At 42.1% G+C, this 25,803-nt stretch overlaps 1 protein-coding gene across 2 annotated transcripts in view; it reads left to right on the top strand.

The window, feature by feature from the left end:
* Nucleotides 1-25,803, top strand: part of PREX1 (phosphatidylinositol-3,4,5-trisphosphate dependent Rac exchange factor 1) — a 175,751-nt gene that overhangs the window by 57,571 nt on the left and 92,377 nt on the right. For both annotated transcript variants that reach the window (XM_075438502.1, XM_075438501.1), the window contains exons 2-4: nucleotides 12,833-12,904; nucleotides 17,155-17,277; nucleotides 25,290-25,394. In XM_075438502.1, coding sequence (XP_075294617.1) covers nucleotides 12,833-12,904; nucleotides 17,155-17,277; nucleotides 25,290-25,394 — 300 coding nt within the window. The remainder of the gene's footprint in view (nucleotides 1-12,832; nucleotides 12,905-17,154; nucleotides 17,278-25,289; nucleotides 25,395-25,803) is intronic.

Below are 25,803 nucleotides of genomic sequence, written 5' to 3'. Positions count from 1 at the left end.
TTCTTAAATGAAGTTATTAGTACTATGCCTAAAATTTGGTGGCCAATATGCCTTAAATCAGGAAATCAGGACAGTTTCACTGGGATTTCTAGTAGTTGCTGCCAATTCCAATACTAATTTTCTGGATAAGGCACCTACAGATTTCAATGCTTCTGATTTTACCTCGGCTATGAAGACTGATTAATAGAAAACCTGTGAGTGCATAAACAGATCTGATGGAAATACTTCTGAGGACCTCTCTAATGTGAAATGTCTAGTTTTGAAATTTTCGTTGGTTCTTTTGTAGCTCTGAATTTTATCAGTTGAGAAGGTACAATTCTGTCCAGTCAGCTTGCACTCTTGGGTCCTTTTAAACTTAAGAATGAAGCGCAGATATTTATACATTATACATAGAATCATAGAATCATTAAGGTTGGAAAAGACCTCTAAGATCATCAAGTCCAACCATCAACCCAACACCACCATGTCTACATGCATTTGAGAGTTTGATTTGATACACAACCTGAGAGTAACCCAGCATGTGTAAGTCAGTGCATGCAATACTGTTCGTTCAGCTTGTTAGCCACTTATATACACATGAACTGAGATCAGATAGACATTGCCTTGAGAAGATACCCACAGAAGCAATCTCAATATTTAGATCCAAAGTCTGATGATAGACTGCCTTATGAGACTCTAAGTACATATCAGCTGGGCGTAGACTAAATGTTCCTAGTGAAACAGGATCCTGGGATTTTGTTGCATGTTTGCAATAGCGACCCAAGTTTGTGAGTCACCTGAGATCATAGTACTTTGGCCCAGCGTAGATTCACAACGTAATTTAGAGGAAGTGTCAGTGAACCCGATGGCAGTAAGCTGAACTGGTCTGCTTCAGTTAGCTCAGAGATTCAGTCTAAGCTTGAAAATTTATATTATTCAATATCATCACACAAATCAGTTGGGAGACTGAGGGCCAGATTGCCAGCTGGGTCTACGCACATGCAAATCAGTAAAGTTACGTGCATTTACACCCCTGTGCATTTTAACAGTTCTGTTTGCCTGAACATTAACTTGAAGTAAAATTGTTAACTTTGTGGCTCTGAAATGATCAGCTCATTACACATATTCAGAAAATGAGTATGCAAGAAAAGATTCAGCATTATTATTAAAGCTTTTACCTGTTCTCTATGATCCTTACCTGCTGAGAGCATAACATTGATGAAGTCCTAGCCTATGTTGCAACTAATGTAAAAAAAATTCCATGGACTTTAATGATACCAGATTTCATTTTAAAGTTTTTTCTGTTGTATTTATTTAGTGTTTATTCCCAGTTTTGCTACAATTACATTCAACATCTGGACTTTACTATTTTTGGGGACCACTTGATGTTTGTAGTCACTCTGATGCTTCTGCCTCCCTCTTGAAAAAGGAGTAGCTGCGTAGAGCCTGAAACCAGATTAAACATTCCCTGGTACTGATAGGGTCTTGATAGTGGGAGACATCACTAATCCAGAACTGCTTGCAGTCTGCAGGCTGCTCTCTGTTATGGACATAGTGAATGCAAGTAATGTGGGTCAAATCCTGAAGTATTTATATGTTTACTGGGCCCTTAGTCTTGAAGCAAACTTTTGTTAAAGTAACATACAGGCTAAGCAGACACAGACTTTTCAGGATTTAATCCTCTGCATAAAAGAGGAACAAAGTAAAACACACTATTCAAACAAACTACGTCCTGAAAGCATTTTGAAGAGTTCCATGGCACAGTAGGATGACAAAAATCATCTCATGATTGTAGAACAGGGAGAAAGACATGAAGAGGTCAATAAAACGGAGAATATTCCGAAGGCTTGAGAGATTTAGGCACATAATTTTCTTAAGCTCCTCTGAAAATCCAAATAAATACATTTTCTGTTGATATGAAAAATGGGCTGGAGTTTAAGCTGTGGATCTGAAAGGAGAAGAGGTTTTCTTGGTGTTTTTTTTTTTTTTAAATCCACAGTAATGAGAATATTCAAAGTGATTTAGGAATAGTGTTGGGGAGGAGGAAGAGCAGGAAGAGGAGTCAAGAGAGACAAATTTACAGGAGCTATGAAGAAATTAGAAGAAGTGAGCACTGAAGGATTTCAAGGGTGAAAATTGTAGCTTTTGTTGGGCTCTGAAATAAATTGGGATCTTGTGACGTGCCTGAGGATGCAAATATTAGTGACTGGGGGGAGGAGGGGATAGCAAAGGTCAGGGCAAGGGTAGAGAAGAGACAATGGGCATGTCTGCAGCACCAGCCTCTCTTTCACTTCACAGAAAGTTTTTTGTAATTCAAATGAAAACATTCAAATGAAAAAATGAGAAAGGGATCTGTCTGTGGAGTGAGAAATACTGCAACATATTTCACTCACTTCCCTTTGGTTTCACCTTCCTTCATCAGTCAATGCATGAATGAATTTGGTCTGACCTCTTTTTGTTGTAGAATTCCAGTGTAAACATCAGTACACTGGAAATACAGGTACAGTCCGGGATCTTTTTGGAGCTTCCTTTGTAAATTTCTCTTTCTGGGAAGTGCTGCTAGATCAATTCACTTGTGATAAGTCCCAGAATACTACCATGCTGAGAATGTCTGTGCACATTAATTTTGCATGTGTCAGCTTGCAGTGCCCCCATGTTTGTAGCATCCATGCTGAGACACACAGTCACTGGTTCACTTGTAGAAATGATTCAGTAACACTCATTGTCCTGGAACTTTGTATTTGCAGGTGCTGTGAAACTGGTACAGGCGAGGAGGGCGGTCTAATCTAAACTTGTCACCCAAGCTATTTCTAGAGGGTATTTCAGCCTGTCTTCTTAAACATCACTCCTAGAGTGCAGGGAGTGACTCATCCTCCGAAGTTGCCTGATTGCTTTCTGTTGCAGAGGGAACCTGTATCACTAACTTAGGGTAGGCTTCAGCTCTTAGGTGGGTGCAATTAGATGAGATGAATCCTAGCCAAGGTGATTTGTTGACAGAAACCGTTTTGTGGTGGACCCACGTCAAGACAGTCAAAGTAAGTTAAAAGCAAGGAATGTTTCACTCCCTCAAACACCACTGAAAATCCCAGTGCTGTGCAATGCCAGTATTTTGCAAATGTTTTTCATTAACTTTGATGTTATAGATGGTATAACACTCAATGGCAAGAGAGATGTAAGATAAAACAGCCAAGTATGGTCGTAACTGCATGAGCCTTAAAAAGCAGAATTGGTGAAGGACAAATCAGTTTGACCTTTGGAAATATATCAGACATATAGCTTACATAAACAGTGGCTGTTTCTCTTATGTAGTATATAAGGAAATAATCCAGTTTATTCAAGCATTTTATTCATATATACACTTACATTATTTTAAACAGCTGAGTTTCTGAGTGCTTCCTTGTATTTCATTTGGTGTTTATCAGGATTCACCAGGTGTCAGACTAAGTAGTGTGGAATAGGTTTCAAATTGCCATGATCGGTGCTTAGTTAATGTTTATTAAGTTGTTAGTATTAGTGGAGGTTTTGTAATATGTATAGATATATTTATTGCCTATAAATCTATACAATTGAAGAAAATGCCTGTTGAAAGTGTGCTTCAGATAAAAAGATCTCTCCTCTGTCATACATCTGGATTTTGCAGCTGAAGCTTCATTTGTTTTCTGATGGTCTTTGCAGTTTCACCTGAGATGAAGTCTGCTATTTTTGCAAACGGCCATGCATTCTTCCATGGGAAGAGATGATTCATACTGTAACATCCATGCCTTTGTGTATGTGAGATGATTGCTATTCTAAATGACAACACTGCAATGAAGAAAATCTTAAAAGAAGGAAGTATGGGTATGGGCGTGGAGTTGGGGCATATGAGCAAAGAAGACATTGTCCCCAGAGATAGAGGACTAATACGTCTGAAGATAGAGATCTTCATATTTGCTTTCAAAAAAAGTGAAATGAGTATCATAGAGCATGGGTGATCAGTGTAAGGAGTTTACCTCATTTCATGTCTAACATAGCCCAAGATTATGCAAGGGCAGTAACCTTTGTAGAGGAAGTGTAATTTTAAAAACTGTACAGTAGTCTGTTTGACCGCAGTGGGCAATGATGCAAGCTCACAGCTCAGACTGCCTGAACTGTTTGCAGAGAATGTGTTTGATATTCCATAATGTACATGACATTTTTTATTCTTAAATCATCTCGGTTAGATAATAGTTTAGTTCCTCTTCAGGGGATAGATCAAAAAATAAATATGTACCAATAAGCTTTGAGGCTTTACAGCCAATTTGATACACAGGAAGCCTGAAATTAGGGCAATAAAAGATATTTCTGATGCTATTTCTTCATTTAAACACCTCTGCCTACCAGGCAAGTCCCTGTTCAGCTGTTTGCTGATGAATTAATTTGGCTGTATATCTGAGCTACTTCTTGCAGAGTTGCTCTCTCTCACAGCTGTGACTCTTTATGGTTTGAAGAGGATCTAGAGAAAAATGTTCTTCATAGGTGAAATACTCTATGCAGGAGTTTCACTATAAAGTACTCATCTGATGCTTAAGTTCTTTCTTCCTTTACCAGACAGTAATAATTAAAAATGTGTTTTTATAGAAATGTTAATATAGCAGTCAGTAATTTAACAATGAGTCAATATGGGATTGGCAGTTTACAGTGTAAGAGGTACTGTAATATAATCTAAAAGTAGTAGAGTTGCTTCAGTCTTGCTGCATTTTACACGTGTGATGCTAGTGATGTCAAAGGAGTTGCTTCTGACTTCCAGTGTTTAAACTGAAATTTCACAACTGAAAACCTGAATCAGCCCCGATATTCTACATGTATATGCTGGCTTTTGTCCAGGTAGGTAAGAGATGTTTGAAAACCAGTTGTCTGAAATCATACAAGAATGACTTCATCCGTCTTTAAAATCCAGCTGTCTCTAGGATGGTGGTCAGTAGACATTGATTAACGGTGTGCAGTACTGCAGACCACTCTAGGAACAATAGAACTGAAGCAGGTTCACCTCCAATTGAAGTGACTTGATTCCCAGTTGGTTAGTAAGCCAAAGGTGTGCTAGCATTCAGTGAAAGATCTGCATTCAGGTATTTACAACGTGCTTAAAGGGAAATGCTGAAAGACTTGGTTTTCTATAGAAATGCACATTTAGTTGTTATGAAGGAAAAAAAAAAATTTGCGATGGGATTTATTTTGTATAAATAGCCCTGTGCAGTTATTGTTACGTTATTTAGAGATTATTTATTGCATTGTCTTTCAGACTTCAGTACAGGTGAGAACTGCAGTTCACATATAGGATGCAGGATATTTATGTTTCCTGTCATTTGCCTAGAGCTTGAGCTTATAAACTGCATATCCGATAGAAAGCAAAAGAACATGATCAGGATGACAAAGTTCAAACCCAACAATTGAGTAACGTGAACAAGGATGCACCTGCTCTTAAAACACAATGTTCAGCAAACATTAATTTTAAATCATCAGATTATTTCAGTAGATCTGTGTTCCCACAGGACTTTCAAGCTGCTTTGCTAAAGACAATGGAGTTTTCTAGTATCTCACTTGTACTGCAATGGAGGCAAAGGCTGATCTGGCAGCCATGTTTAGTGGCAACACTTATTCAAGTGATGGAAAAAAAAAGAAATTGAAATTATGCTTGCAAATTCTTCTTTGAATCTTTATAACACATTTTATTCTGTATTGTCAGAGAAAGATTAATGCATAGCCCCTGTGCTGTAGTTGCAAGGTGAAGAGGCTAGTGATCGTCAAATGGTGAAATTCATTGTCCGTGTCACCTCTTCCTTTTTCACTGTGAGCATGTTTTCTTGGAATCAAAATGTCTGCACTTGCAAGAAGCTTTAAACGATTGCACAAGTGTAAAGCAACTTACTCATTTTAACACTGAAAATACTAGGCTCATCTAGATCCATATGTTGCTGAATCAGTCCTGATCACTGATGAGTTTAACAAAATTGTCTGAAGTGTCTCTTAAGAGCAATATGAAATTCCAGTCACCCATTCAGAAAACGGGTTTCACAGGATTGTGCTTTCAGATATCGCTTCTTCTGGATATGATAGTCAGTTGCCTCATCATTGTTTGTCTGTTTCTGTTCTCCCTTTCATTTCCCTCAGGTTTCGCACAGTTTGCATGCCTTGCTGTTTAATCAGAAATGTCTTGCTGTTTCTGAACATTTGAGGAAGTATCTGCCTTAGATGTGAATTTTGAGAAGGGGCAGAAGAGCCAAACTATCCCTGCCTCATCCCTAGTGTTTGGCATGTGTTACTTATGCTGCATAGAAGGTGGCAAACACTAATTTTCCCTAATGAAGTCCAGACAACAAGTCAAAGTTCAACTAGGGCCATTTGAAAAGTGTTTGAGAGAAATCCTGGTTGCTTCAGTCTGTTTCATGTGAGAACAACTCACAATTAGCGGATTCTCCTTAAAGTATGCTTCGTGCTTTCATGGTTCAGAGGTGCAGCAAAGACACTCAAAGCAACAAGGTTTCATTGCAACAGTAGATTGTAAGGATAGTGAACTGAAGAAGAAAACACCTTTGGCCATTAAAAAATACTTATTTACTGAAATGCGCTGTTACACCTGAATTGCATTCTAGATTTGTAATGTGTTTGTGTTAGTGTTTATTGGAAGGAAGTTACCCAACATGACACGGTGCAGAAAGGAAGCATTTCACTCTGCTCATTCTAATTTGGCATAGACTTGCTTGAATGCTGCAAGGCATTTGTACTGTAAGACAAGCTATAAACTGTGTTTATGCATGACGTGAGGAGCATCAGACATGGCATGCTGAGTTTGGAAGCCGCAGACCTCTAGGGCAAAAAGTCGCAGTGCACAAATAAATGTTATGTTGATGAAGCAGCAGAATTTTAAACAAAACCAAATCCTCTGTGGGCTCTTTTCCTAATGATTAGCACATACGCATGGAAGATGAGACCTTCACAGACCTTTGTCAGGAGAATGAAAATTTATCAGACTGGTTTCCGGTTTTTTTTCCCTGCGTTGTGCCGTGACCTGTTTTAGTTCTGAACCCATGGGGTCTGCCAGTCCTACTCCTCTCTCTTGTGCAAGCAGTAGGCCACCATACAGCTTGAGTTGCTGAGAGACCTGGCCCAGCGTGAGCACAGCAAAACACTGCGAATGTCAAGACAGCAAATGCAACATCTGTGGGGATAAGAAGGAAAGATGTCATGTTATCTGTCATCTTCTTATGTCTGCTTTTTGTGAAATTTTTAACCTTATATCAGTCCTGAGCAGCGTACAACAAGCAGGTAGAAGGGAGCAGAGTCTACTTCTGTTGCCTGTTCATCTCTTTCTAGCTCTTCAACAGTGTCTTGCTGATCCGATGTGCGATTGTTGTTTCAGCACAGTGTCTATGATAAACTGCTGTCTTTCCCTGAATCCCTGATAGTTTGTAAGTGTAGCAAACCAACAGCATGCCACAGTAGAGTTCTGCTTTTGACTGCGACAGAGAGGTGACTGTGATCATCATCCTGCTGTGTCCTATGAATGATCCCCCCAGATCCTAGGAGTGTTTTTCAAGAGCTCCCAAGAAAGCTGACCCCTTATGCTTCCACATTTCCCTGGAGGATGGTGAGTTCATTTTTGCAGAGGGGTCCCTGGAAATTCCTCATGGAAAACGTCAAGGACTAGACCCCTTGAATTCATGTATGAGTTCTATAGAGTGTGAAGAGGTTGGAGCAGCCAGAGAGAGCATTTGCCTCAGTAACCTTTTAAGTGGCCAGAAAAGCATTTACCCCTTCAACTACTTCCTCTTTAATCACAATATGTTTTGGAATATAAAGAAGATATGGACATGGCAAGTTTTCTAATATTCATCACAGAATCACAGAATAGTAGGGGTTGGAAGGGACCTCTGTGGGTCATCTAGTCCAACCCTCCTGCCGAAGCAGGGTCACCTACAGCAGGCTGCACAGGACCTTGTCCAGGCAGGTCTTGAATATCTCCAGAGAAGGAGACTCCACAACCTCCCTGGGCAGCCTGCTCCAGGGCTCCGTCACCCTCAGAGGGAAGAAGTTCTTCCTCATGTTCAGCTGGAACTTCCTGTGCCTCAGTTTGTGCCCATTGCCCCTTGTCCTGTCGCTGGGCACCACTGAAAAGGGCTTGGCCCCATCCTCCTGACACCCACCCTTCAGATATTTGTAAGCATTTGTTAGGTCCGCTCTCAGCCTTCTCTTCTTCAGGCTGAACAAGCCCAGCTCCCTCAGCCTCTCCTCGTAGGGGAGATGTTCCAGTCCCCTCACCATCCTTGTAGCCCTCCGCTGGACTCTCTCCAGTAGCTCTTCATCTTTCTTGAACTGGGGAGCCCAGAACTGGACACAGTACTCTAGATGAGGCCTCACTAGGGCAGTGTAGAGGGGAAGGAGAACCTCCCTCGTCCTGCTGGCCACACTCTTCTTGATGCATCCCAGGATCCCATTGGCTTTTTTGGCAGCCAGGGCACACTGCTGGCTCATGGTTAACCTGTCGTCCACCAGGACGCCCAGGTCCCTCTCCACAGAGCTGCTCTCCAGCAGGTCCACCCCAAGCCTGTACTGATGCATGAGGTTGTTCCTCCCCAGGTGCAGGACCCTGCATTTGGCTTTGTTGAACCTCATCAGGTTCCTCTCTGCCCAACTTTTCAGCCTATCCGGGTCACGCTGAATGGCAGCACAGCCTTCTGGTGTATGTACCACACCTCCCAGTTTGGTGTCATCAGCAAACTTGCTGATCATGTTTCATCACCACCCTTCTCCCTCTTTTTTCATCAGCTTTGTCATGTTCTGGCCCAAATACCTGTCTGATTTTCCAGATAAATCAATTGGTCTAATAAAAGATCATACCACTTGGAGTAGCTGTGTTTCCCAAAGAGAGTTGCGTGCTACCTGTGTGATGGGTCTTAGAATCTGTGTCACGAGGTGAATAGAGGAATGGTGTTGGTACAGATGAGCTTAGAGTCTAGTAAAACTGGTAGCACAAAAAAATCACTTGAGAGATTTGGAAAACACGGACCTGAATGTCTGAACAACATCTTTGGGAAAAGGGGTGCTTTTTCCAAGCTAGAAGCAGTTTGGAAGGAAAGTGGTGTTTTCGTGTTAACAGGACATGCAACGTTAGTTCTATGAGCTGCAGTTGAATAGCTTGTGTTTATCACGCTTTTTAATTTGAATAACTGTGTTACAAAAGATTCTGTTTGCACATGAGAAGGTATTGAAAACTGGGGAACAAACAGTTCTGCATCTACTAAGTTTTGATAGTTTTGGGGGGATTGCATTTTGGAAAGTAGACTACTAAATTTCTAGGACCAAAGTCTCTTGTAACTGTCTTGTTTTATTATTACTGCAGAGACTGCTGTTCATGCGCATCAAGACAAATCAGAGGCTGTAGGAGATTTGACAAACTATAAAACTGACTCTTTTTCCCTCATGTCTTTCATCCTTTCTACTCTCTCCCTGCTTCTGTGCCTTTCTCATTTTTTGTTCGAGCTTTCTCTCTCCTTTTCTTCATTTCTCACACTCACATTAAATGATCTTTTCAGACAAGCATCATAGAAAAGCTGGTTTTTAGATTAACACAGAGTCTGGGTTTTTATTGACTAGCCTGTAACAGCTAATGTGATTTGCACTTCTGTTTACCAGCTTTCTATTATTAGACCTACCATACTGGGACTAATATGCAGGTAAGTATTAGTCACCAGTGGAGCTACTAATTGTGTAGATTAATAAATCATTGCAGTTGGATTTGTTGTCTCCAAACAGAGATGTGGTTAAAGGAAGGATGAGTCTCTGCCTTGACTTATCTTTTGAGAATGAGAGACTTTAATATGATGTGCTACCTCATATAAATCAGATGCCTGATTATTAATGCTCAGATATCACACCCAACACTGAAGTGGGAGGGCAACAGCTATTCCTGTCAATCCTTCTGCCATTAGTCATCATGCTGAACACTTCATCTCAGACAATTCCCTGACTGTTGCCAAGGTACTGGGCAGTATGTTAAGATTGCTGCAGTTCCTGGCCAGATTATTGGCAAGGTGGAATGGCTGGTTCATATAAAATGCCTCTTCTGCTACTGGCACACGTCCTGTCGCTTTACTGCAGGAATCTCTGTTCTTCAGGCTTCTTAGTCCACATAACCTGCTCCAAGCTCTCTAGGTCTAGGTGGAATCTAGCCAGGATCTCCTTCCTGTTCAGCAATACAAGAGGAACAATGTTGTTATAGTCCTTGGCATTTGTTCAAAAGCAGGTTGAGAATCCAGGGCCAAAAACGAATGTAGGGTATGTGCCTCATTAATTAGTCTCTTTTGTTATTGGTGCCTGTCTTATAAAGTGTGAATGTCTGACAGGTGACAGAGAGCCATGGCTAAGCAGAAAGAGAGATGTGCCACTTTTAGTGCTGGAAGTCAGACAGAGGGAAATGTTCACTGTCTTCCAACCAAAATATCGGAGCTGAAGGCATTCCATAAACTCTAAGTTTGGTTCAGTGACACTGCTGTTTATCAGGTTGTAAGCTGCTGCCAATCCCAACAGGCAAAAGGAAAAAATAAAAAGCTGAGTGTCCATCAGCTGACATGGGCATTGCTTGGGAATCATTCAACTTTTAAAAGCCTTTTATTATCGAGCTGTAACAAAGCTGCTTTGTACCATAAATACAAAGAAATGACCTGCTTCCCTTCTCTGTCTCAGGTGGGTAAGAAAAGTTCCTTTCTTCCCGGTTCACAGCATTCCCCAGAGCTCAGTGCTTTGTGTGGGAGGCAAGTTAGAAGCCACTAACAGGGACAGAGAGGAAAGCCCTCTACCCTTCTTTGCATGGGTCATGTAGTTTATCACAGCAGATTCTGTCCTCACTGGCTTCCTTTCAGTCTATTCTGCAGGTATTTGCAACTGTCTTTGATGCCTGTGGAAGGTAAAATCTGCTGCTCTCAGTTCAGAAGTGCGCTTTAGCCAATAGTTGCTACAGCAGTGGAGACTTGAGGTAGAATCACAGAATCACAGAATAGTAGGGGTTGGAAGGGACCTCTGTGGGTCATCTAGTCCAACCCTCCTGCCGAAGCAGGGTCACCTACAGCAAGCTGCACAGGACCTTGTCCAGGCAGGTCTTGAATATCTCCAGAGAAGGAGACCCCACAACCTCCCTGGGCAGCCTGTGCCAGTGCTCCGTCACCCTCAGAGGGAAGAAGTTCTTCCTCATGTTCAGACGGAACTTCCTGTGCCTCAGTTTGTGCCCATTGCCCCTTGTCCTGTCGCTGGGCACCACTGAAAAGAGCTTGGCCCCATCCTCCTGGCACCCACCCTTCAGATATTTGTAAGCATTTATAAGGTTCCCTCGCAGCCTTCTCTTCTTCAGGCTGAACAAGCCCAGCTCCCTCAGCCTCTCCTCGTAGGGGAGGTGTTCCAGTGCCCTCATCATCCTTGTAGCCCTCCACTGGACTCTCTCCAGTAGTTCCTCATCTTTCTTGAACTGGGGAGCCCAGAACTGGACACAGTACTCTAGATGAGGCCTCACTAGGGCAGTGTAGAGGGGAAGGAGAACCTCCCTCGTCCTGCTGGCCACACTCTTCTTGATGCATCCCAGGATCCCATTGGCTTTTTTGGCAGCCAGGGCACACTGCTGGCTCATGGTTAACCTGTCGTCCACCAGGACGCCCAGGTCCCTCTCCGCAGAGCTGCTCTCCAGCAGGTCCACCCCAAGCCTGTACTGATGCATGAGGTTGTTTCTCCCCAGGTGCAGGACCCTGCATTTGGCTTTGTTGAACCTCACCAGGTTCCTCTCTGCCCAGCTTTCCAGCCTATCCAGGTCACGCTGAATGGCAGCACAGCCTTCTGGTGTATCTACCACACCTCCCAGTTTGGTGTCATCAGCAAACTTGCTGAGGGTACATTCTAACTCTTCATCCAGGTCGTTGATGAAGAAGTTTAACAAGAGTGGGCCCAGTACTGACCCCTGGGGGACACCACTAGTTACCAGCCTCCAATTAGACTCAGCGCCGCTGATGACAACCCTCTGAGTTCTGCAGTGAAATCCCATGCAGTGTGCTTTGCTAAACCCTTCCTGCTGCATGAAATATATTGTGGATGTGTTGAATGCAAATGCAAGCAGGGCCCGACTTCCAGTAGCCAGAACTGAACTTTGAAGGCTGATGTTCAGATCACTGTTGATTTGTATATGACCTGAAGCTTTTTATTGATTTGCCTATTAAAACCAAAGTTGTGCAGAACTTAGGGAAGGGGAAACCTGGCCTAAGTGATAAGTTCCAGAATTGTTTTGTCTGTTTTTAACCAAATGAATTACAGTGAAAAGGATAATGTGTCCCAGGCACTGTCCGGTGATTTCCATTTCCCTTCCCCAGGTAATGAGTCTGTTGAACTTGTCCGTAACCCTAGCTCATAGCTCTGACATGCCTCAGCTCCAGCAGCATGAATGTCCTTTTGTCGTTGGTTACAGTCCAGTTTGCTGACATATGTCTTGATGTGCATCAGGCACAGTGCCTCCCAAGGTCAAAACAGCCGCATCTTAGAGAGAGGGGAAACTTTCAAAGAAAACACACACAGACCTTCGCTGTGATCTCTTGGTAGTAACAAATAACTAAGTCTAAAAGTTTCAATAGAGGGAAGATATTTATTGCCAGGCAAAGCCCAACAACATTGTAGGAAATGCCTTTTGTGTTGCCTTGAATGCAAGCCTGACTCCAAGAACTGTGATGGTGATTTGGTAAATGTTTACGTTCTTTCACTCTTAAAGGTAATCAGCCACGCTGTGTTGATGGGAACCTAGAGGATATGAAAGAGTGAAACCAAACTATATCAAGCCATTTGAACATAATCTTTTTTATCTCTGCAGGCATTTCTTCACCGGATCCGCCAGAATGCTGTGGACAAAGCTGAGAAGTACATAACAGAGGAGAATGTTAAGGTATTTCTTCTGTCTTGCTCATTTTCTTGGTAGGGAAAATTATATGTCATGAAAGGCTAGATTCAGGGATATGAATATCAAATATTCTCATGTCATATTGGTGCTTATTATTAAACCGGTTCCCTAAGGATAAGAGGCTCATGTTGACAGTTTATCTGTCAATCTGTTTGCCCATTTGTATAGCTGTCGTCTTCCAGCAGTTTTTCTTACCATCAACTAATTTCAGTAAAATTTGACAACAGTGTAGTGTTGTCAGAGATACAAACTTTTGGCAAGATTGATGGAATGGTGGGTGGAGGACAGACAGGCCTTTTCAGTGTCATTGGAAGGAAAGGCAGGGAATGCACAGCCCTTGTGTGTTTTGCTTGACAGTATTCAGTTAGCTAATTTGCATCTGCTGTCTTTTGCAAATCTAGAATTGATGGGGCTTACGACAAGGAGGCAGGAATATTTCTTTGTGTTCTAGTGGGAAGGAATTTGGATTCTTGTGGGAGGACTAAGTAATGGGAGACCCTTGCGTGAGGAAGTTCCTGAATGTTTTTTGCACTGGAAAGAGATATGGCGCATCAAACACAGAGCTGTGAGGTACTAGTTTCTCTAGTGCCTGTGGTCACAGAAGGCCTAGTTGTTGGTTATTTTCATAAATACAAGCATTACTTTCTTGTCGTAATTTGTCTTAAAACGCCTCCTTGTATACATATGCAGGTGAAACCAAAACCCTCGCTGTACACCTATGCAAGTGAAACGTGATGATCAGTGAGACAGGGTGAAGTCTGTCTGCCTTTAGCCTGTGTTTGATCCTGGAGCTCCTAAATCAGCAGAAACTTTGCCCTTTACACTTGGGGTTCTAGCCCCCGTTTTTGCTATTCATTCTACAGGCTAACAATACTGTAGTATTGACTGACTGGCATGAGAAGGGGCTGACAGCAAGATGGCTTGGCAGCTTTGTGGAGCTAAGCTTCTCACTGTCTTCAAATTTGGAAGTCTCCACTCCCCAAAAACTCACCATCTAGAGTCTGAAGTAAGTTTGAGGGTGGCTGAAGAAAAAATAGACAAGTGATTAGTGACAATAGATCTCGTGTGCAGAGAAGTGTGCAAAAAGTAAGCTCTGCATGAGAAATAAACCTATACAACCATTTGCCAATTTCATGAACAGCTGCAGGAGTTGATGAAAGTTATTCATCATTATTCATATATCATCAAAATGAATATTAATTATGCTGCTAGATAATCAGGTGCAGTGCCCACAAAGCCTATGCAGAAGAATCCGTATTTTCTCTGCTGATTTAAATGTATTTGCATTTGAAGTTTTGTCACACTACTCTGGGGAAGTACCACTTCATTTTTGCGTAATTCTTGAAGTGCCTGGGGGGTCTTTTGGAGGCCACTGTGAGACCACATTTATTCTTGTTGTTACAATACCCAGCTTTCAATAACAGAGCAGCTCTTCAGTAATAAAGGGCCTGTGTCTATTGCTGGTGAAATAGAATCACAAAGGCACAGTTTTCCCCCATCAGAGTCAATATTATCTCCCGTTCCCCCCTCCCTTCTACCTCTACCCAAAATAATTTCATTATCTTTCCTGCCATTGAAAGATACTTCTTCTTTCTCTCCCTCTCCTTGCTCCCTCCTTGCTGCTAGAGGCAGGACAAGCAAGGTGGTGTTGCAACTTCTAATAACTCTGCCTGCTAATATATTATGTATCTTGAGTCACCAGAGAGCTAAGGTGGCTGGCAGCAGCAAAGACGGTAGCAGAGACTGTATAAATGGTTTGGCAGCTTATGTAAGGAGAAGCCTGTCTGTTCCTCTCTTTCTTCATGCAGCAGAAATGTCTAGAGGAAAACAAAGGGTATTCTGGCAGTCACTCACCTCTGAGCAAAAGGAGAAATTGCTTTTTAGGATAATTTAGGCTATTGCTCGCAGTATTATTTTTGCAGATTTCTCCTGCAGCTGCCACTAGGCAATGGAGATTTTGGTAATATTTGGCCACTTGTATCCCCTTCCAGAAAGGCCACATTGAGTCCTGTGCCAGGCCCAGATTTTACAAGTACTCCAGTGACTAACAGCTGCAACAACATCATTAAAAAATGTTTTTAGTTTATTCACTGCCTCATGTGGGAATAACTCCATTGATATGTTAGTATTATGCTGCATTCAGAGCAGGGCACTGATGTCATTTTACTGATACAGTGGATCGAAGGCAGAACTTGAGGGTGTATGCAAGCTGCCAGACATAGATCCTCGCATAAGGCTTATGAATGGTGACTGTGTATAGAAGCACATGCAGTTAAGGTCTCTCTGCTGCCTTGATTTTCAAGTGGCTCTTATCTGCGAATTCTACTGCAAGCAGAGCTCTACTGACCACCATGGAATTGATTAGATTACACACATATTCCTTGGATCAAAAAATACCCCCTGACGACTGCTCCTGAAGGATAAAATCATTCCTGACAGATGTTTTCCTCTTCTTTGTTAATCCCCTTTTGGCAGAGTTTCTGGCAAAGCCATGCAGACAGAGGCTACCATGTCATCACATCAATTTTAGCCATGTGACAGAACCATCATATGCTTTGCTTGAATCAGCACAGGAGTTTTCTGGAAGCAAACAAATGGTCCTAGCTCCCTGTCACTTATTTTGATTCAGACTCCATCAGTGCAAATGCGTTGTGTTGGAATCTTTTAGTTTATTCAGAGCTAAAAAGTAGCTATGAGGCACAAGTATGCATTAATGATGGTGCAAACTACTGTATCTCAGTATTCCTGAAGTGAGAGGGGAGCTAAGACAAGAAAGATACAACAGGCTGTGTGCTCACGTGCAGCCAGTTTGCAGGAGGAGTCTGAGAGAAATACTCTGCCCGTCCTTGTATAACAGAAGGTATAGAGTTGAACCTGGGTACGTGCAGAGAGGAAGGCTCCTTGAATTCTTGAGCTTGTCTACCCCTGCAAAACCAGGAGAAATTGGTTTTAAACTGGGAACTGAGGTTTCATTCCTGTCTTTAATGATTAGACTTAATTTACAGATTATTGTTTTTCTGAATTACTGCCACATCACCAGCCACCAGGCTGAATCAGTGTCACATCTGGTGAATAAATTCCACTGCTTAAAGTTGAAAAGCCTAGTGTTACGATAAGGTGCTTTGGGATGTATTGGAAAATGTTAGGCTTGATAACTTCCCACACCGAACACGGGGAAGATGAAGGCTGGCTCCATTAAGCTGCTTGCTTTGGGGTTCAGAGGAGTGTCACCCACTCACTGTGCAAGACCTGGGAAGCCGCTTCTGATGTGAAAGGTGGTTTGACTGCACTGCAGACCTCTTTGCAAGTGACATAGTTAGAGCAAAGTGATAGAAAATGCTGTCTGCAATATGTATGTCACTGCACACTCCAGGATTTATGCTGCCCTTTCAGGCTTTCCTCCAGTTGCTGTCAATACTGGTGGCTGTGTCACCATGCATCAGGACTTCTCTCCCTGTGTAGGCAGCATTCCATCTCCTATATGTGTATTGACACTTTCTTCTCATGTTTTGTATGAAAGTGATGAAGACTTGTAGAGCTTATGTGTTTATAGCAGCTTTCACTTGGCAGTTTATTCCCCTTAAAGCATGTATATTCAAATCACCAGGGATCATTTAGCTGTGAGATTGCACATTGCCATTTAGTGCATGTCTAAACTAGGGGCCTCTATCCCATTACACACGCCTTTTAGAACCACTGACATCAGTGAAAGGGAACTCTAAAATGCTACTGTTGTGGTTTGCAAGCATTTTACGCTATTCTGTACTCCTGTCAGTGAAATGCTAGATCCCACGTGGCAGAGATTTGGTCTCTTCTTTACAGGTACATCTTTGTGAGTGACAGCTTCAAGTCCCTTTCTTCCAGAAACCGATTTCTAATGCATGGGAAGGAAAGGCAAATGACTTCCTGCTTCTATCTCCTGCAAAGTGTGTTTGGTCCTGGTGATTCCATTCACCTGGTTGGTCTCATAGGAAATCTTCTCTAGACTAGAAAGAGGTTGCTTACATTCATCATGCTCAGGTATCTGAAAAGATAATCTTAATTTACAGCAGGTTCTTCAGTAGCAATAAAGATTTCTGTAGGGGGCCAGAGAAGGAGTAAATACAGTGTAATTCATGCTATATGAGTCCCTGTCTGTGCTTTAGATCCTATCACAGCAAGTCTGGAGCCACAGTATTTTGGCACTACTCTCAGATATATTAACAGCTAGCAATGTTTTTCTCTTTATATTTCAGATCTTATTTTCTAACATTGAGGACATTCTTGGTGTTCACAAGGAGTTCCTGGCTGCCCTGGAATGTTGCTTACAACCAGAACCTCAGTCTCAGCATGAACTGGGAAATGTTTTCTTAAAATTTGTAAGTACAATGACTTAACGGTATCTGAAAATGCAGTTTCCTGTCATGAGCTCCCATGCCCCTTAGCGAGTCCTAATCTCTAAGGCTTGTGGCAATACTATGACAATGTGTGTCTTGTATGAAAGTTGTAGGTAGGGTGGGAAAAAACTTGTGAATGAAGTTAGAACAATGGAAACCACATCAAACTCAGCTAAACGACAAGGCATTTTTAGAAACTCTTCCTTTTCCCATTGAATATTTTTTCCTTTTTTTTTTCTCACCCAGCTGATCACATTTTATTGCTAAGAATTTCAGAATCACAGAATCACAGAATGGTAGGGGTTGGAAAAGACCTCTGTGGGTCATCTAGTCCAACCCTCCTGCTGAAGCAGGGTCACCTACAGTAGGCTGTAGAGGACCTTGTCCAGGCGGGTCTTGAATATCTCCAGAGAAGGAGACTCCACAACCTCCCTGGGCAGCCTGTTCCAGTGCTCCGTCACCCTCAGAGTGAAGAAATTCTTCCTCATGTTCAGACGGAGCTCCAGTCCCCTCAACATCCTCATGTTCAGACGGAACTTCCTGTGCTTCAGTTTGTGCCCATTGCCCCTTGTCCTGTCGCTGGGCACCACTGAAAAGAGCTTGGCCCCATCCTCCTGACACCCACCCTTCAGATATTTGTAAGTATATATTAGGATCCCTCGCAGCCTTCTCTTCTTCAGGCTGAACAAGCCCAGCTCCCTCAGCCTCTCCTCCTAGGAGAGATGCTCCAGTCCCCTCACCATCCTTGTAGCCCTGCGCTGGACTCTCTCCAGTAGCTCTTCATCTTTCTTGAACTGGGGAGCCCAGAACTGGACACAGTACTCCAGATGAGGCCTCACTAGGGCAGTGTAGAGGGGGAGGAGAACCTCCCTCGTCCTGCTGGCCACACTCTTCTTGATGCATCCCAGGATCCCATTGGCTTTTTTGGCAGCCAGGGCACACTGCTGGCTCATGGTTAACCTGTCGTCCACCAGGACGCCCAGGTCCCTCTCCGCAGAGCTGCTCTCCAGCAGGTCCACCCCAAGCCTATACTGATGCATGGGGTTGTTTCTCCCCAGGTGCAGGACCCTGCATTTGGCTTTGTTGAACCTCATCAGGTTCCTCTCTGCCCAACTTTTCAGCCTATCCAGGTCACGCTGAAAGGCAGCACAGCCTTCTGGTGTATGTACCACACCTCCCAGTTTGGTGTCATCAGCAAACTTGCTGAGGGTACATTCTAACTCTTCATCCAGGTCGTTGATGAAGAAGTTTAACAAGACTGGGCCCACTACTGACCCCTGAGGGACACCACTTGTCACCAGCCTCCAACTAGACTCAGCGCCGCTGACAACAACCCTCTGAGTTCTGCCATTCAGCCAGTTCTCTGTCCACTTCATCGACCACTCATCCAGCCCATACTTCCTGAGCTTTGCTAGGAGGATATTATGGGAGACTGTGTTGAAAGCCTTGCTGAAGTCTAGATAGACAACATCCATGGCTCTCCCTTTATCTACCCAGCCAGTCATTTCATCGTAGAAAGCTATTTGTCTGCTTTGGTACCAAATGTTTCAAAAAAGCAGCACAATTTCAAGTAAATGAATAGTTTTTGTGTGTGTTTCAAAATTTTAAAAAATTGAAACCCACAAAAATAAGAATTAAAAATAAAGGACAATATATCATTTACAGTAGTTAGTATCTATGCATACATTTATCCTTCATTAAATGAAAAGTGGTGTGAAATGGCTTGTCTTGCTGAAATACAGTACAAGTTACAACATGCAGCCTTTTACCATGGAATAAATGAGTATCTGCATTCTGTAGCTCAGAAGGAAATCAAATTTGAGTTTTTGACTAATAATGCTAGCTCAAGAATGCCAGAGATAGAAAATGTGAAGTAGTCATATGATACAAGTTCATCCTACCAGTTCCAGGTTGTTTAGGACATTTTAACAAGTTAGTTTTGTGCCATCTGACTTTATGACTGATAGCTGTAGTATTTGTTCTCCTATGATTCATAATATGATCACATGTGCCAACCTGATCCAGTCAGATCGGTACTGCTGGGTGATCCAGGAAAGCACAGACCCATGCTAAGGATCGTGCAATTGCAGCTGATGATTCTGCTGTTGCTTCTCTCATTGTAATTTGTTTCTTATGCTGTGAAATCCTTCCTGTGGTAGATCTTTGCTTTATTTTGTTTTTAGCTTGGCCAGATTTTCAGTCATGTATGTATGCCATCCCCTGACTAATATGTGTATAGAGCATACTGTATATGCAAGATCAGTTATTGTATACACCTAGTTAAAAGCTGGAGTCATTTAAATGCAAAGTTACCTAATTGACACGTATAATAATATGAAGTTGAACATTTTTTTCACTGGGAGCAGCCCTCCTGAGATGTTTCGAAATTATTAAGCATGTACATAATAGCCATTTCTTCAAATTAACTGCATTAAGCCACAGGCCAACTTCCTATCAAAATACGTTCTATTATGCTTTCATAATCAAAATTCATGCTTTCACAGTTCATCAGGTTTGAGCAGACAGCAATTATACAGCTATTCATTACACATAGAGCTTTACCAACTACCCCCCTTTGTTTAATTTTTATTTATGCTGAGACCATTATTAAAATAGCATCAGAAAGAGTTATATTGAGACCGTGCCCACAAATTTTATTAGATGTGAGGACTGACTGTCAGGTGCTGAAAAACATACTGGTGAACTTAGTCGAAGCCTTGAACACCCACTAGAATCATTGCCTACCAACAAGATGTGCAGTACTAGTATTCATTAGCGAGGGTATCAAAATTAGAGGGCTTTTGAGTGATGCTGTCAAATTTTCTACTGTGCTTCAGCGTGGCACTGAATAATCAGAAATGTTGACATCCTGTCATTTGACTGAATTCAAGCCTGGTATGTGTAGTCATTGGCAGTGTTTTCTTGTCTATGAACATACAGTTTTGTAACTTTATTACTGTTAAATTTAGCAATTATGTAATGTTCTTTACTTGTCAAACACGCAACAGTACAGGAATTATGAAACTGTAATGCATAGGGGTGAGCACTGGTGAGAATTTGTCCTCTGATAGAGGCAGCTTGACTGAGATCAGCTTACATTGCTGTCTGTGGAGTGCATTTCAAATAATGTGTTTGTCAACTGTTTCATGATCCCCAATGGAAGGAGCAGCTTATGCAGAAGGAAGTAAAACATGTATTCAATTCAGTATATATTGAAAAAGCTAGTCTCATCTGTAATTACCTTAAGGAAATGTGGCAATACCATTAGGAGCATTGTGGTACCTCAAGTCAGAGTAAGGAACAGTCAAAAGAGGATTATCAAGAGAGGAGGAAATAATCTGACCTTGCATGCAGATTGTGCCTAGGCTTTAGAAAACAAGCTTCGCTGTGGGTATTTGGGAGTGAGGGAGATGGGATTTGTGCCCTGTCACGGTAAAGGCTTCCATAGTGAGTCTCCAGCACATGACAGGCAGATATTGATGGCAACTGTGGTTCAGAGTGAGTCTTTGGTTCCTTTCTGCTCAGGCTTCCGTAATTTCCTTAGCTGGGGCTATTCTGATGAAGTAGGGGCATTCATAAAAAACCCTGTGCCTCGGAAACAGTAGTCCTGAAGGTGTTCCCATGGTGCTGAAACAAATTTTTTTTTTTTAAATAATTTACAGTTTTTTTGCCACCACAAGATGCCATTGCAGCACACTTGAGGTTTCTTTGAGAAAAAGCCAGTCGTTCTCTTCCTGTGATGCGCTCCTGCAAAGCGGCCAAAGAGCTTTTTCCAGTTCACCCAGGGAAAACATTAGTAACATATTTCTTTGGTGTTTTCTTTTTGAGTAAGGTTCTCTTGTTGTTGCGGTGGGCTCAGAAGTGCTAGGAAGAACACCCTCAGTGCTGCTTTTTCATTGTCAGCAAGTCACAGTGTATCCTCAGGGGAGTTTGCAGTGAGGAAGTGACATAAGGCCTGTGAATCTTGAATATAGCAGTATATCTTCTATCATGACTACCTGGCAAGGTCATTCTTAGTCCTCATTATGAACTCAGTCCTTGTCAGCAGCCAGATATTATCACAGGTGCTTTTCTTCACAAACTCGATGTTTAAAATGCTCATAAATTTGGTGAATAACTTGAGAATTCTTCATGCGCTGTTTTTTCGAGGTGCTGCATTTCTTAGTGATGCGTATTTTCTGTAAGTTTCCTTGTGTTGTATAGCCTCAATAGAGATTGCCACATTCCCCATCTGGAGTTCTGGGTCCTGTTTGGGTCCTGTTCATCCGTGTATCCTAATTTTCCTGTAATCTGCGTAGGCCTGTCTCTTTTCCTGGTTTATCTTGGCCTGAAAGAACCTCCCTCAACAACAGTCCACCGATCTTCAGAAACGGGACACTGCTTTTGGTTGTTATGAGACTCTAGGATAAGAGTTCATCCATTTATAATGATGCTACGACATTCTCCCCTGGATCTCCAGCTCAGAAGGATTCAGATTTTGAGTAATACCTGAGGCAAGCAAGCAGATTTTGCAAGGATTCCAAAAAAGCTGTCATTGCACATTGACTTTTTGAAGTATTTTAACAGATGAAATGCACTTGCTCTGATAGTCAGGTGTGAAAGATTGTTTTACTTCAGAAGACAGACGTTGTTTGACCTAGTGTACTCCATTTGATCAGATGATCGTGAGAAGTTCATTGTCTGATGCTAGCTGCTAGAATTTCTTCTGGAGTTGTGGTTCAGTATGACCATAAGAGACAGTAAACAGCATACTTAAACGTTCTTTCAAAATAAAATCTGCAGACCTAAACAAAATGGCATGCAGAACAAGACTTTAACATCAAAGAGAGCATATACACTTGGAATAATCACACCTCATCAGCATAAGCTCTTTAGTGCAGGTCATGAAAATGTTGTGACTGCCTGCAGAGCAGAAGGGCAGAGAATTGATCGATGCTTCATTTCTGATATTGCCATATTGGTAGAGGTTTGGTGACATAACAACTAGAAGCTTGTTCGAGGGAAATGGGTTTTCTTCTCATTTTTAGGAGCAATGTTGGATGAGTGATCAGTTTTACTGTCTAAGTCATCAGGGATCTTGTTTTGTAGAGAATTACATCGTCTGTTTTGTTTAGGTTTTTCATGTTGACAAAATTGGTTTCAGCCTGCTTTGAAAGAAGAAAACGCTGTGCCTTGTTAAAAATATGTCCAAACAAAATTTGTTACAATTTTCTAAATGTCTTATTTGCTTTTTCTAGTCAAAACTATTTTCAAATTTGCACTAACTTGTGGGCAGTTCTGATGGACCCGAAATAACATATTTGGGGAATAAACTATTGGTTAAAGATTTAACTGAACTAAGAAAGTATAGTCTTATTTCTGTCACCAAAATCAGAAGGTCTAGCTGTGTATCCAGCGGATTTGCTGAGTAAGAAGGTGGCATTTTTATGTGGTCACATCTTTGACCATAATTGCACTTTAATATAGAGTAACTGCAGGTTCAGAATTCCTGGGCTAACATCTGTAATTATGTAACTGATAATTTCCTCACCAGGAGATGGGAGAGTCCAGGACTGAATGTCACCCAGAGAGGAAATTAAACACTTCAGACACTGAATAATTTAAAGCATAGTTCTCATATTTGTGGGTCTCATGCATGAAGGACAGCTGGAAAAGACTTGATGAAAGCACTCTGGTGTGTGTATGATTATTGTACTGACTTGAGCTTTAGAAAAGGGATTTTGTCATGATCTAAATATAACCTCCCCAAACTCCAGGCACTCAAAGCTGCAGTCAGAAACCTGAGCAGTGACATTTTGTGTGCATTGATGTAACGGATGCTGTTGTGTTAATGGGTACTATTTTTAGTTTCAAGCGTGCTGCTTGTGTGCATACAGGGACTTGAGGAGAGGTGAGAGGAGGAAATGTAGGAGAAACTCATATGTCTGTCTTACCGTTCTGTAACTCTCCTGTTTTTATGGTTGAAAACAATCCCATGCCTCTCAATTGCCTCTTTTCTATTGTGCTATGGACCCAGCCCTGCCTTTTCCTGCATCTGGTGGTCAGAAGCCTTTGTTTCCTCTCAGCTTCCCAGTATTAAGCTCTAGTACTAATATGAACAGCTATAGATGAAGGATAAGTCTCGAACATCTGCATTCCAGCTCTTTGCACCATACTCTTTGTCGCTGTTGTTTTATTAGCTTTGTACCGTTGTTGTGTTTGGACATGCATCTCTTTATTCTCAATTCTTCCTTTGGAAACACAAGGAGGGAAAAAAATGTCATCAGATTAGTGATAAACCAAACCCAAAAAGCATTTTGCAGTCTCTGAGCATGTACATCTAGCCATTGAGCATCTGACCAGAATGTCAAATTGCCCTAAACTAATATGAACACAATTTCTTTTCCATGTGACAGTAGTGAAGGGAATGCGCAGTGAGTGCAGCTATATTCCTGTGGATTCATGTTACTTAACTCCTTCAGCTGGCAGTAGTTTTTTTGTTTGGATCGCTGTTAGCTGTCTAGAAGTAGCTAGATGCTGCACATATCTTCAGCTAACACAGGAAGCTCTGCAACTCTGAAGAGAGTTAGGAGTCCAATCAAAACTCAAAAAAAATTAACTTCCTAGTTCTGCAGACATGTAAAGGTTCAGATAGAAAGTTTTCAGGCCAGGATCCTAAATAGAAGATTAATGATGTGAATGCCACAACAAATTCTGGAGGGCATTGTGTGCATGGCATGGTGCCCTGAGGTGCCAGCTCTGGAAGGCCCCACATATTACTCCTGCAGAGTGCCACACTAATGTGTCTAAATTTCTTTTGATATGCAAAGTAGCTTGTCTGAATACCTCTGTGTGGCACTACATTGTGGCACAGAAGCTGACCTGAACCAGGAAAGCAACTACTACTGTCAGAAGCATCCAAAAACTGAAGAGTCTTTTTGGCTTCTGAATCATTTAACCTGACTAAAGCCTATTTATTCCAGTGGATGCAATACTGGAATCTTGTAACATAGCTGCTGAAAGTTCAGCCCTTCCCAACAGCCTTGAAAGGATCAGCTCACTCCTTGCCTCATCTGTTCAGGCATGGAAATAGTTGTTACTGCTTCTTTTGTGAATCATTTCGGTGTTTCCAGATATCTGATGTTTGTAATGGGTTCAGCATCTCTGATGATTTTAGTTAGAAGAAGTTGCACTGTCTTTGATTCTGGAGATCAGCAAAGCAGAACTTGGTGCTGCCAGCTGACCCTTGTTTCTTAACAGGGGATTTCATTCCACTGCATGTGCTGGTGGGTGTGACATGTTCCAATGTAAGTACCTCAATCTGACTGTGAAGCTACCTTTCCTGTCCTTTAATTTCTGTAATATGTTGGTTATTTTGTGTGTATTTGATGAAATTCTTCCATTTAGGGAAACTTAAGGACAACTGACCCACTGTTTAATGTTGCATTGAAATAGCGAAGTCTGCTGTTTCAGAACACAAAGTGAACGAGCCAACTCACTGGGGGTTCCCCCTCAGCCCTGAAAGGCAGGGGATTTCCAGGTGGTTGCTTTGTGTTGTAGTTCCCTTCCATATCTCTGAGCTTCTTCCAGACCTTGGTTCTGCTTAGCCAACCTCTTCCTGCAGGACTGGTCAGCACAGCTCAGAAATGTCAGACCCCTTGGTCCTGGTTTAACTTTGCTCCTCACTACTCTGCTGGATTATTTTGAAACACATGCAAGTAGCCCTGAGATAGCAAAATCCATTCTTTCAGCAAGGAATATATTACTTCGGTGATGCACTAAGAGGAAAAGTGCTGGAAGTCTCTGTGCTCGGAAAGCTGATAACTTACAACGGAGTGAGTTAGGAATGGGTGGAACACTTCTATACATTATTCTCATTGGAGAATTGATACATGCTTCTTGTAAACTGCCATTCTGAATGCACACCCCTTTGTAAAGAATTTAGTATCAGACTGTGACAAAACAGTCACTCCAGTTTTGTCTGAGTCAATAAGTTACTGTGTTTTTCCTTGCAGAAAGACAAATTCTTTGTGTACGAGGAGTACTGTAGCAACCACGAGAAAGCACTCAGACTGCTGATGGAATTGAACAAGATCCCAACAGTGAGAACATTCCTCCTGGTAAGCACCTTCTCTAGCACTCTTGACTTAATGATCTGATTTTGCACTGTACTCATAATAACCGCTTGGTATCCCGGGAATGCCAGACATTTTGCAGATATTACCCATGCCAGGTATGCAGCACTCAGGATGGATAGGTATTGAAATCACTGATGAGTTCAGGCACAGAGCTAAGCACAGCTCTGGTATGAGTGACTTCAATGGAAACAGGGAAGGTTTTTTCTTCTTTTTTTAAGAACCCACAGAAAATTTGAGCAAAGATTGTGAAAAGAGTAATGCAATAAGTCAGCAGCAGGGCTGTGACTAGTTCTCAGTGGATCTGATTCCCTGCTCAGTTCTCTGACCACTTCACCATCTGCAGACCCACCAGAAAAACATGGCCTGCTTCTGACACCCTTTTCCTCATGAG

Source organism: Opisthocomus hoazin, chromosome 18 (assembly GCF_030867145.1).
Source record: "Opisthocomus hoazin isolate bOpiHoa1 chromosome 18, bOpiHoa1.hap1, whole genome shotgun sequence".
NCBI lineage: Eukaryota > Metazoa > Chordata > Aves > Opisthocomiformes > Opisthocomidae > Opisthocomus > Opisthocomus hoazin.
Note: the sequence above shows the minus strand (reverse complement) of the source record. Positions and strands in the feature narration are given on the sequence as shown.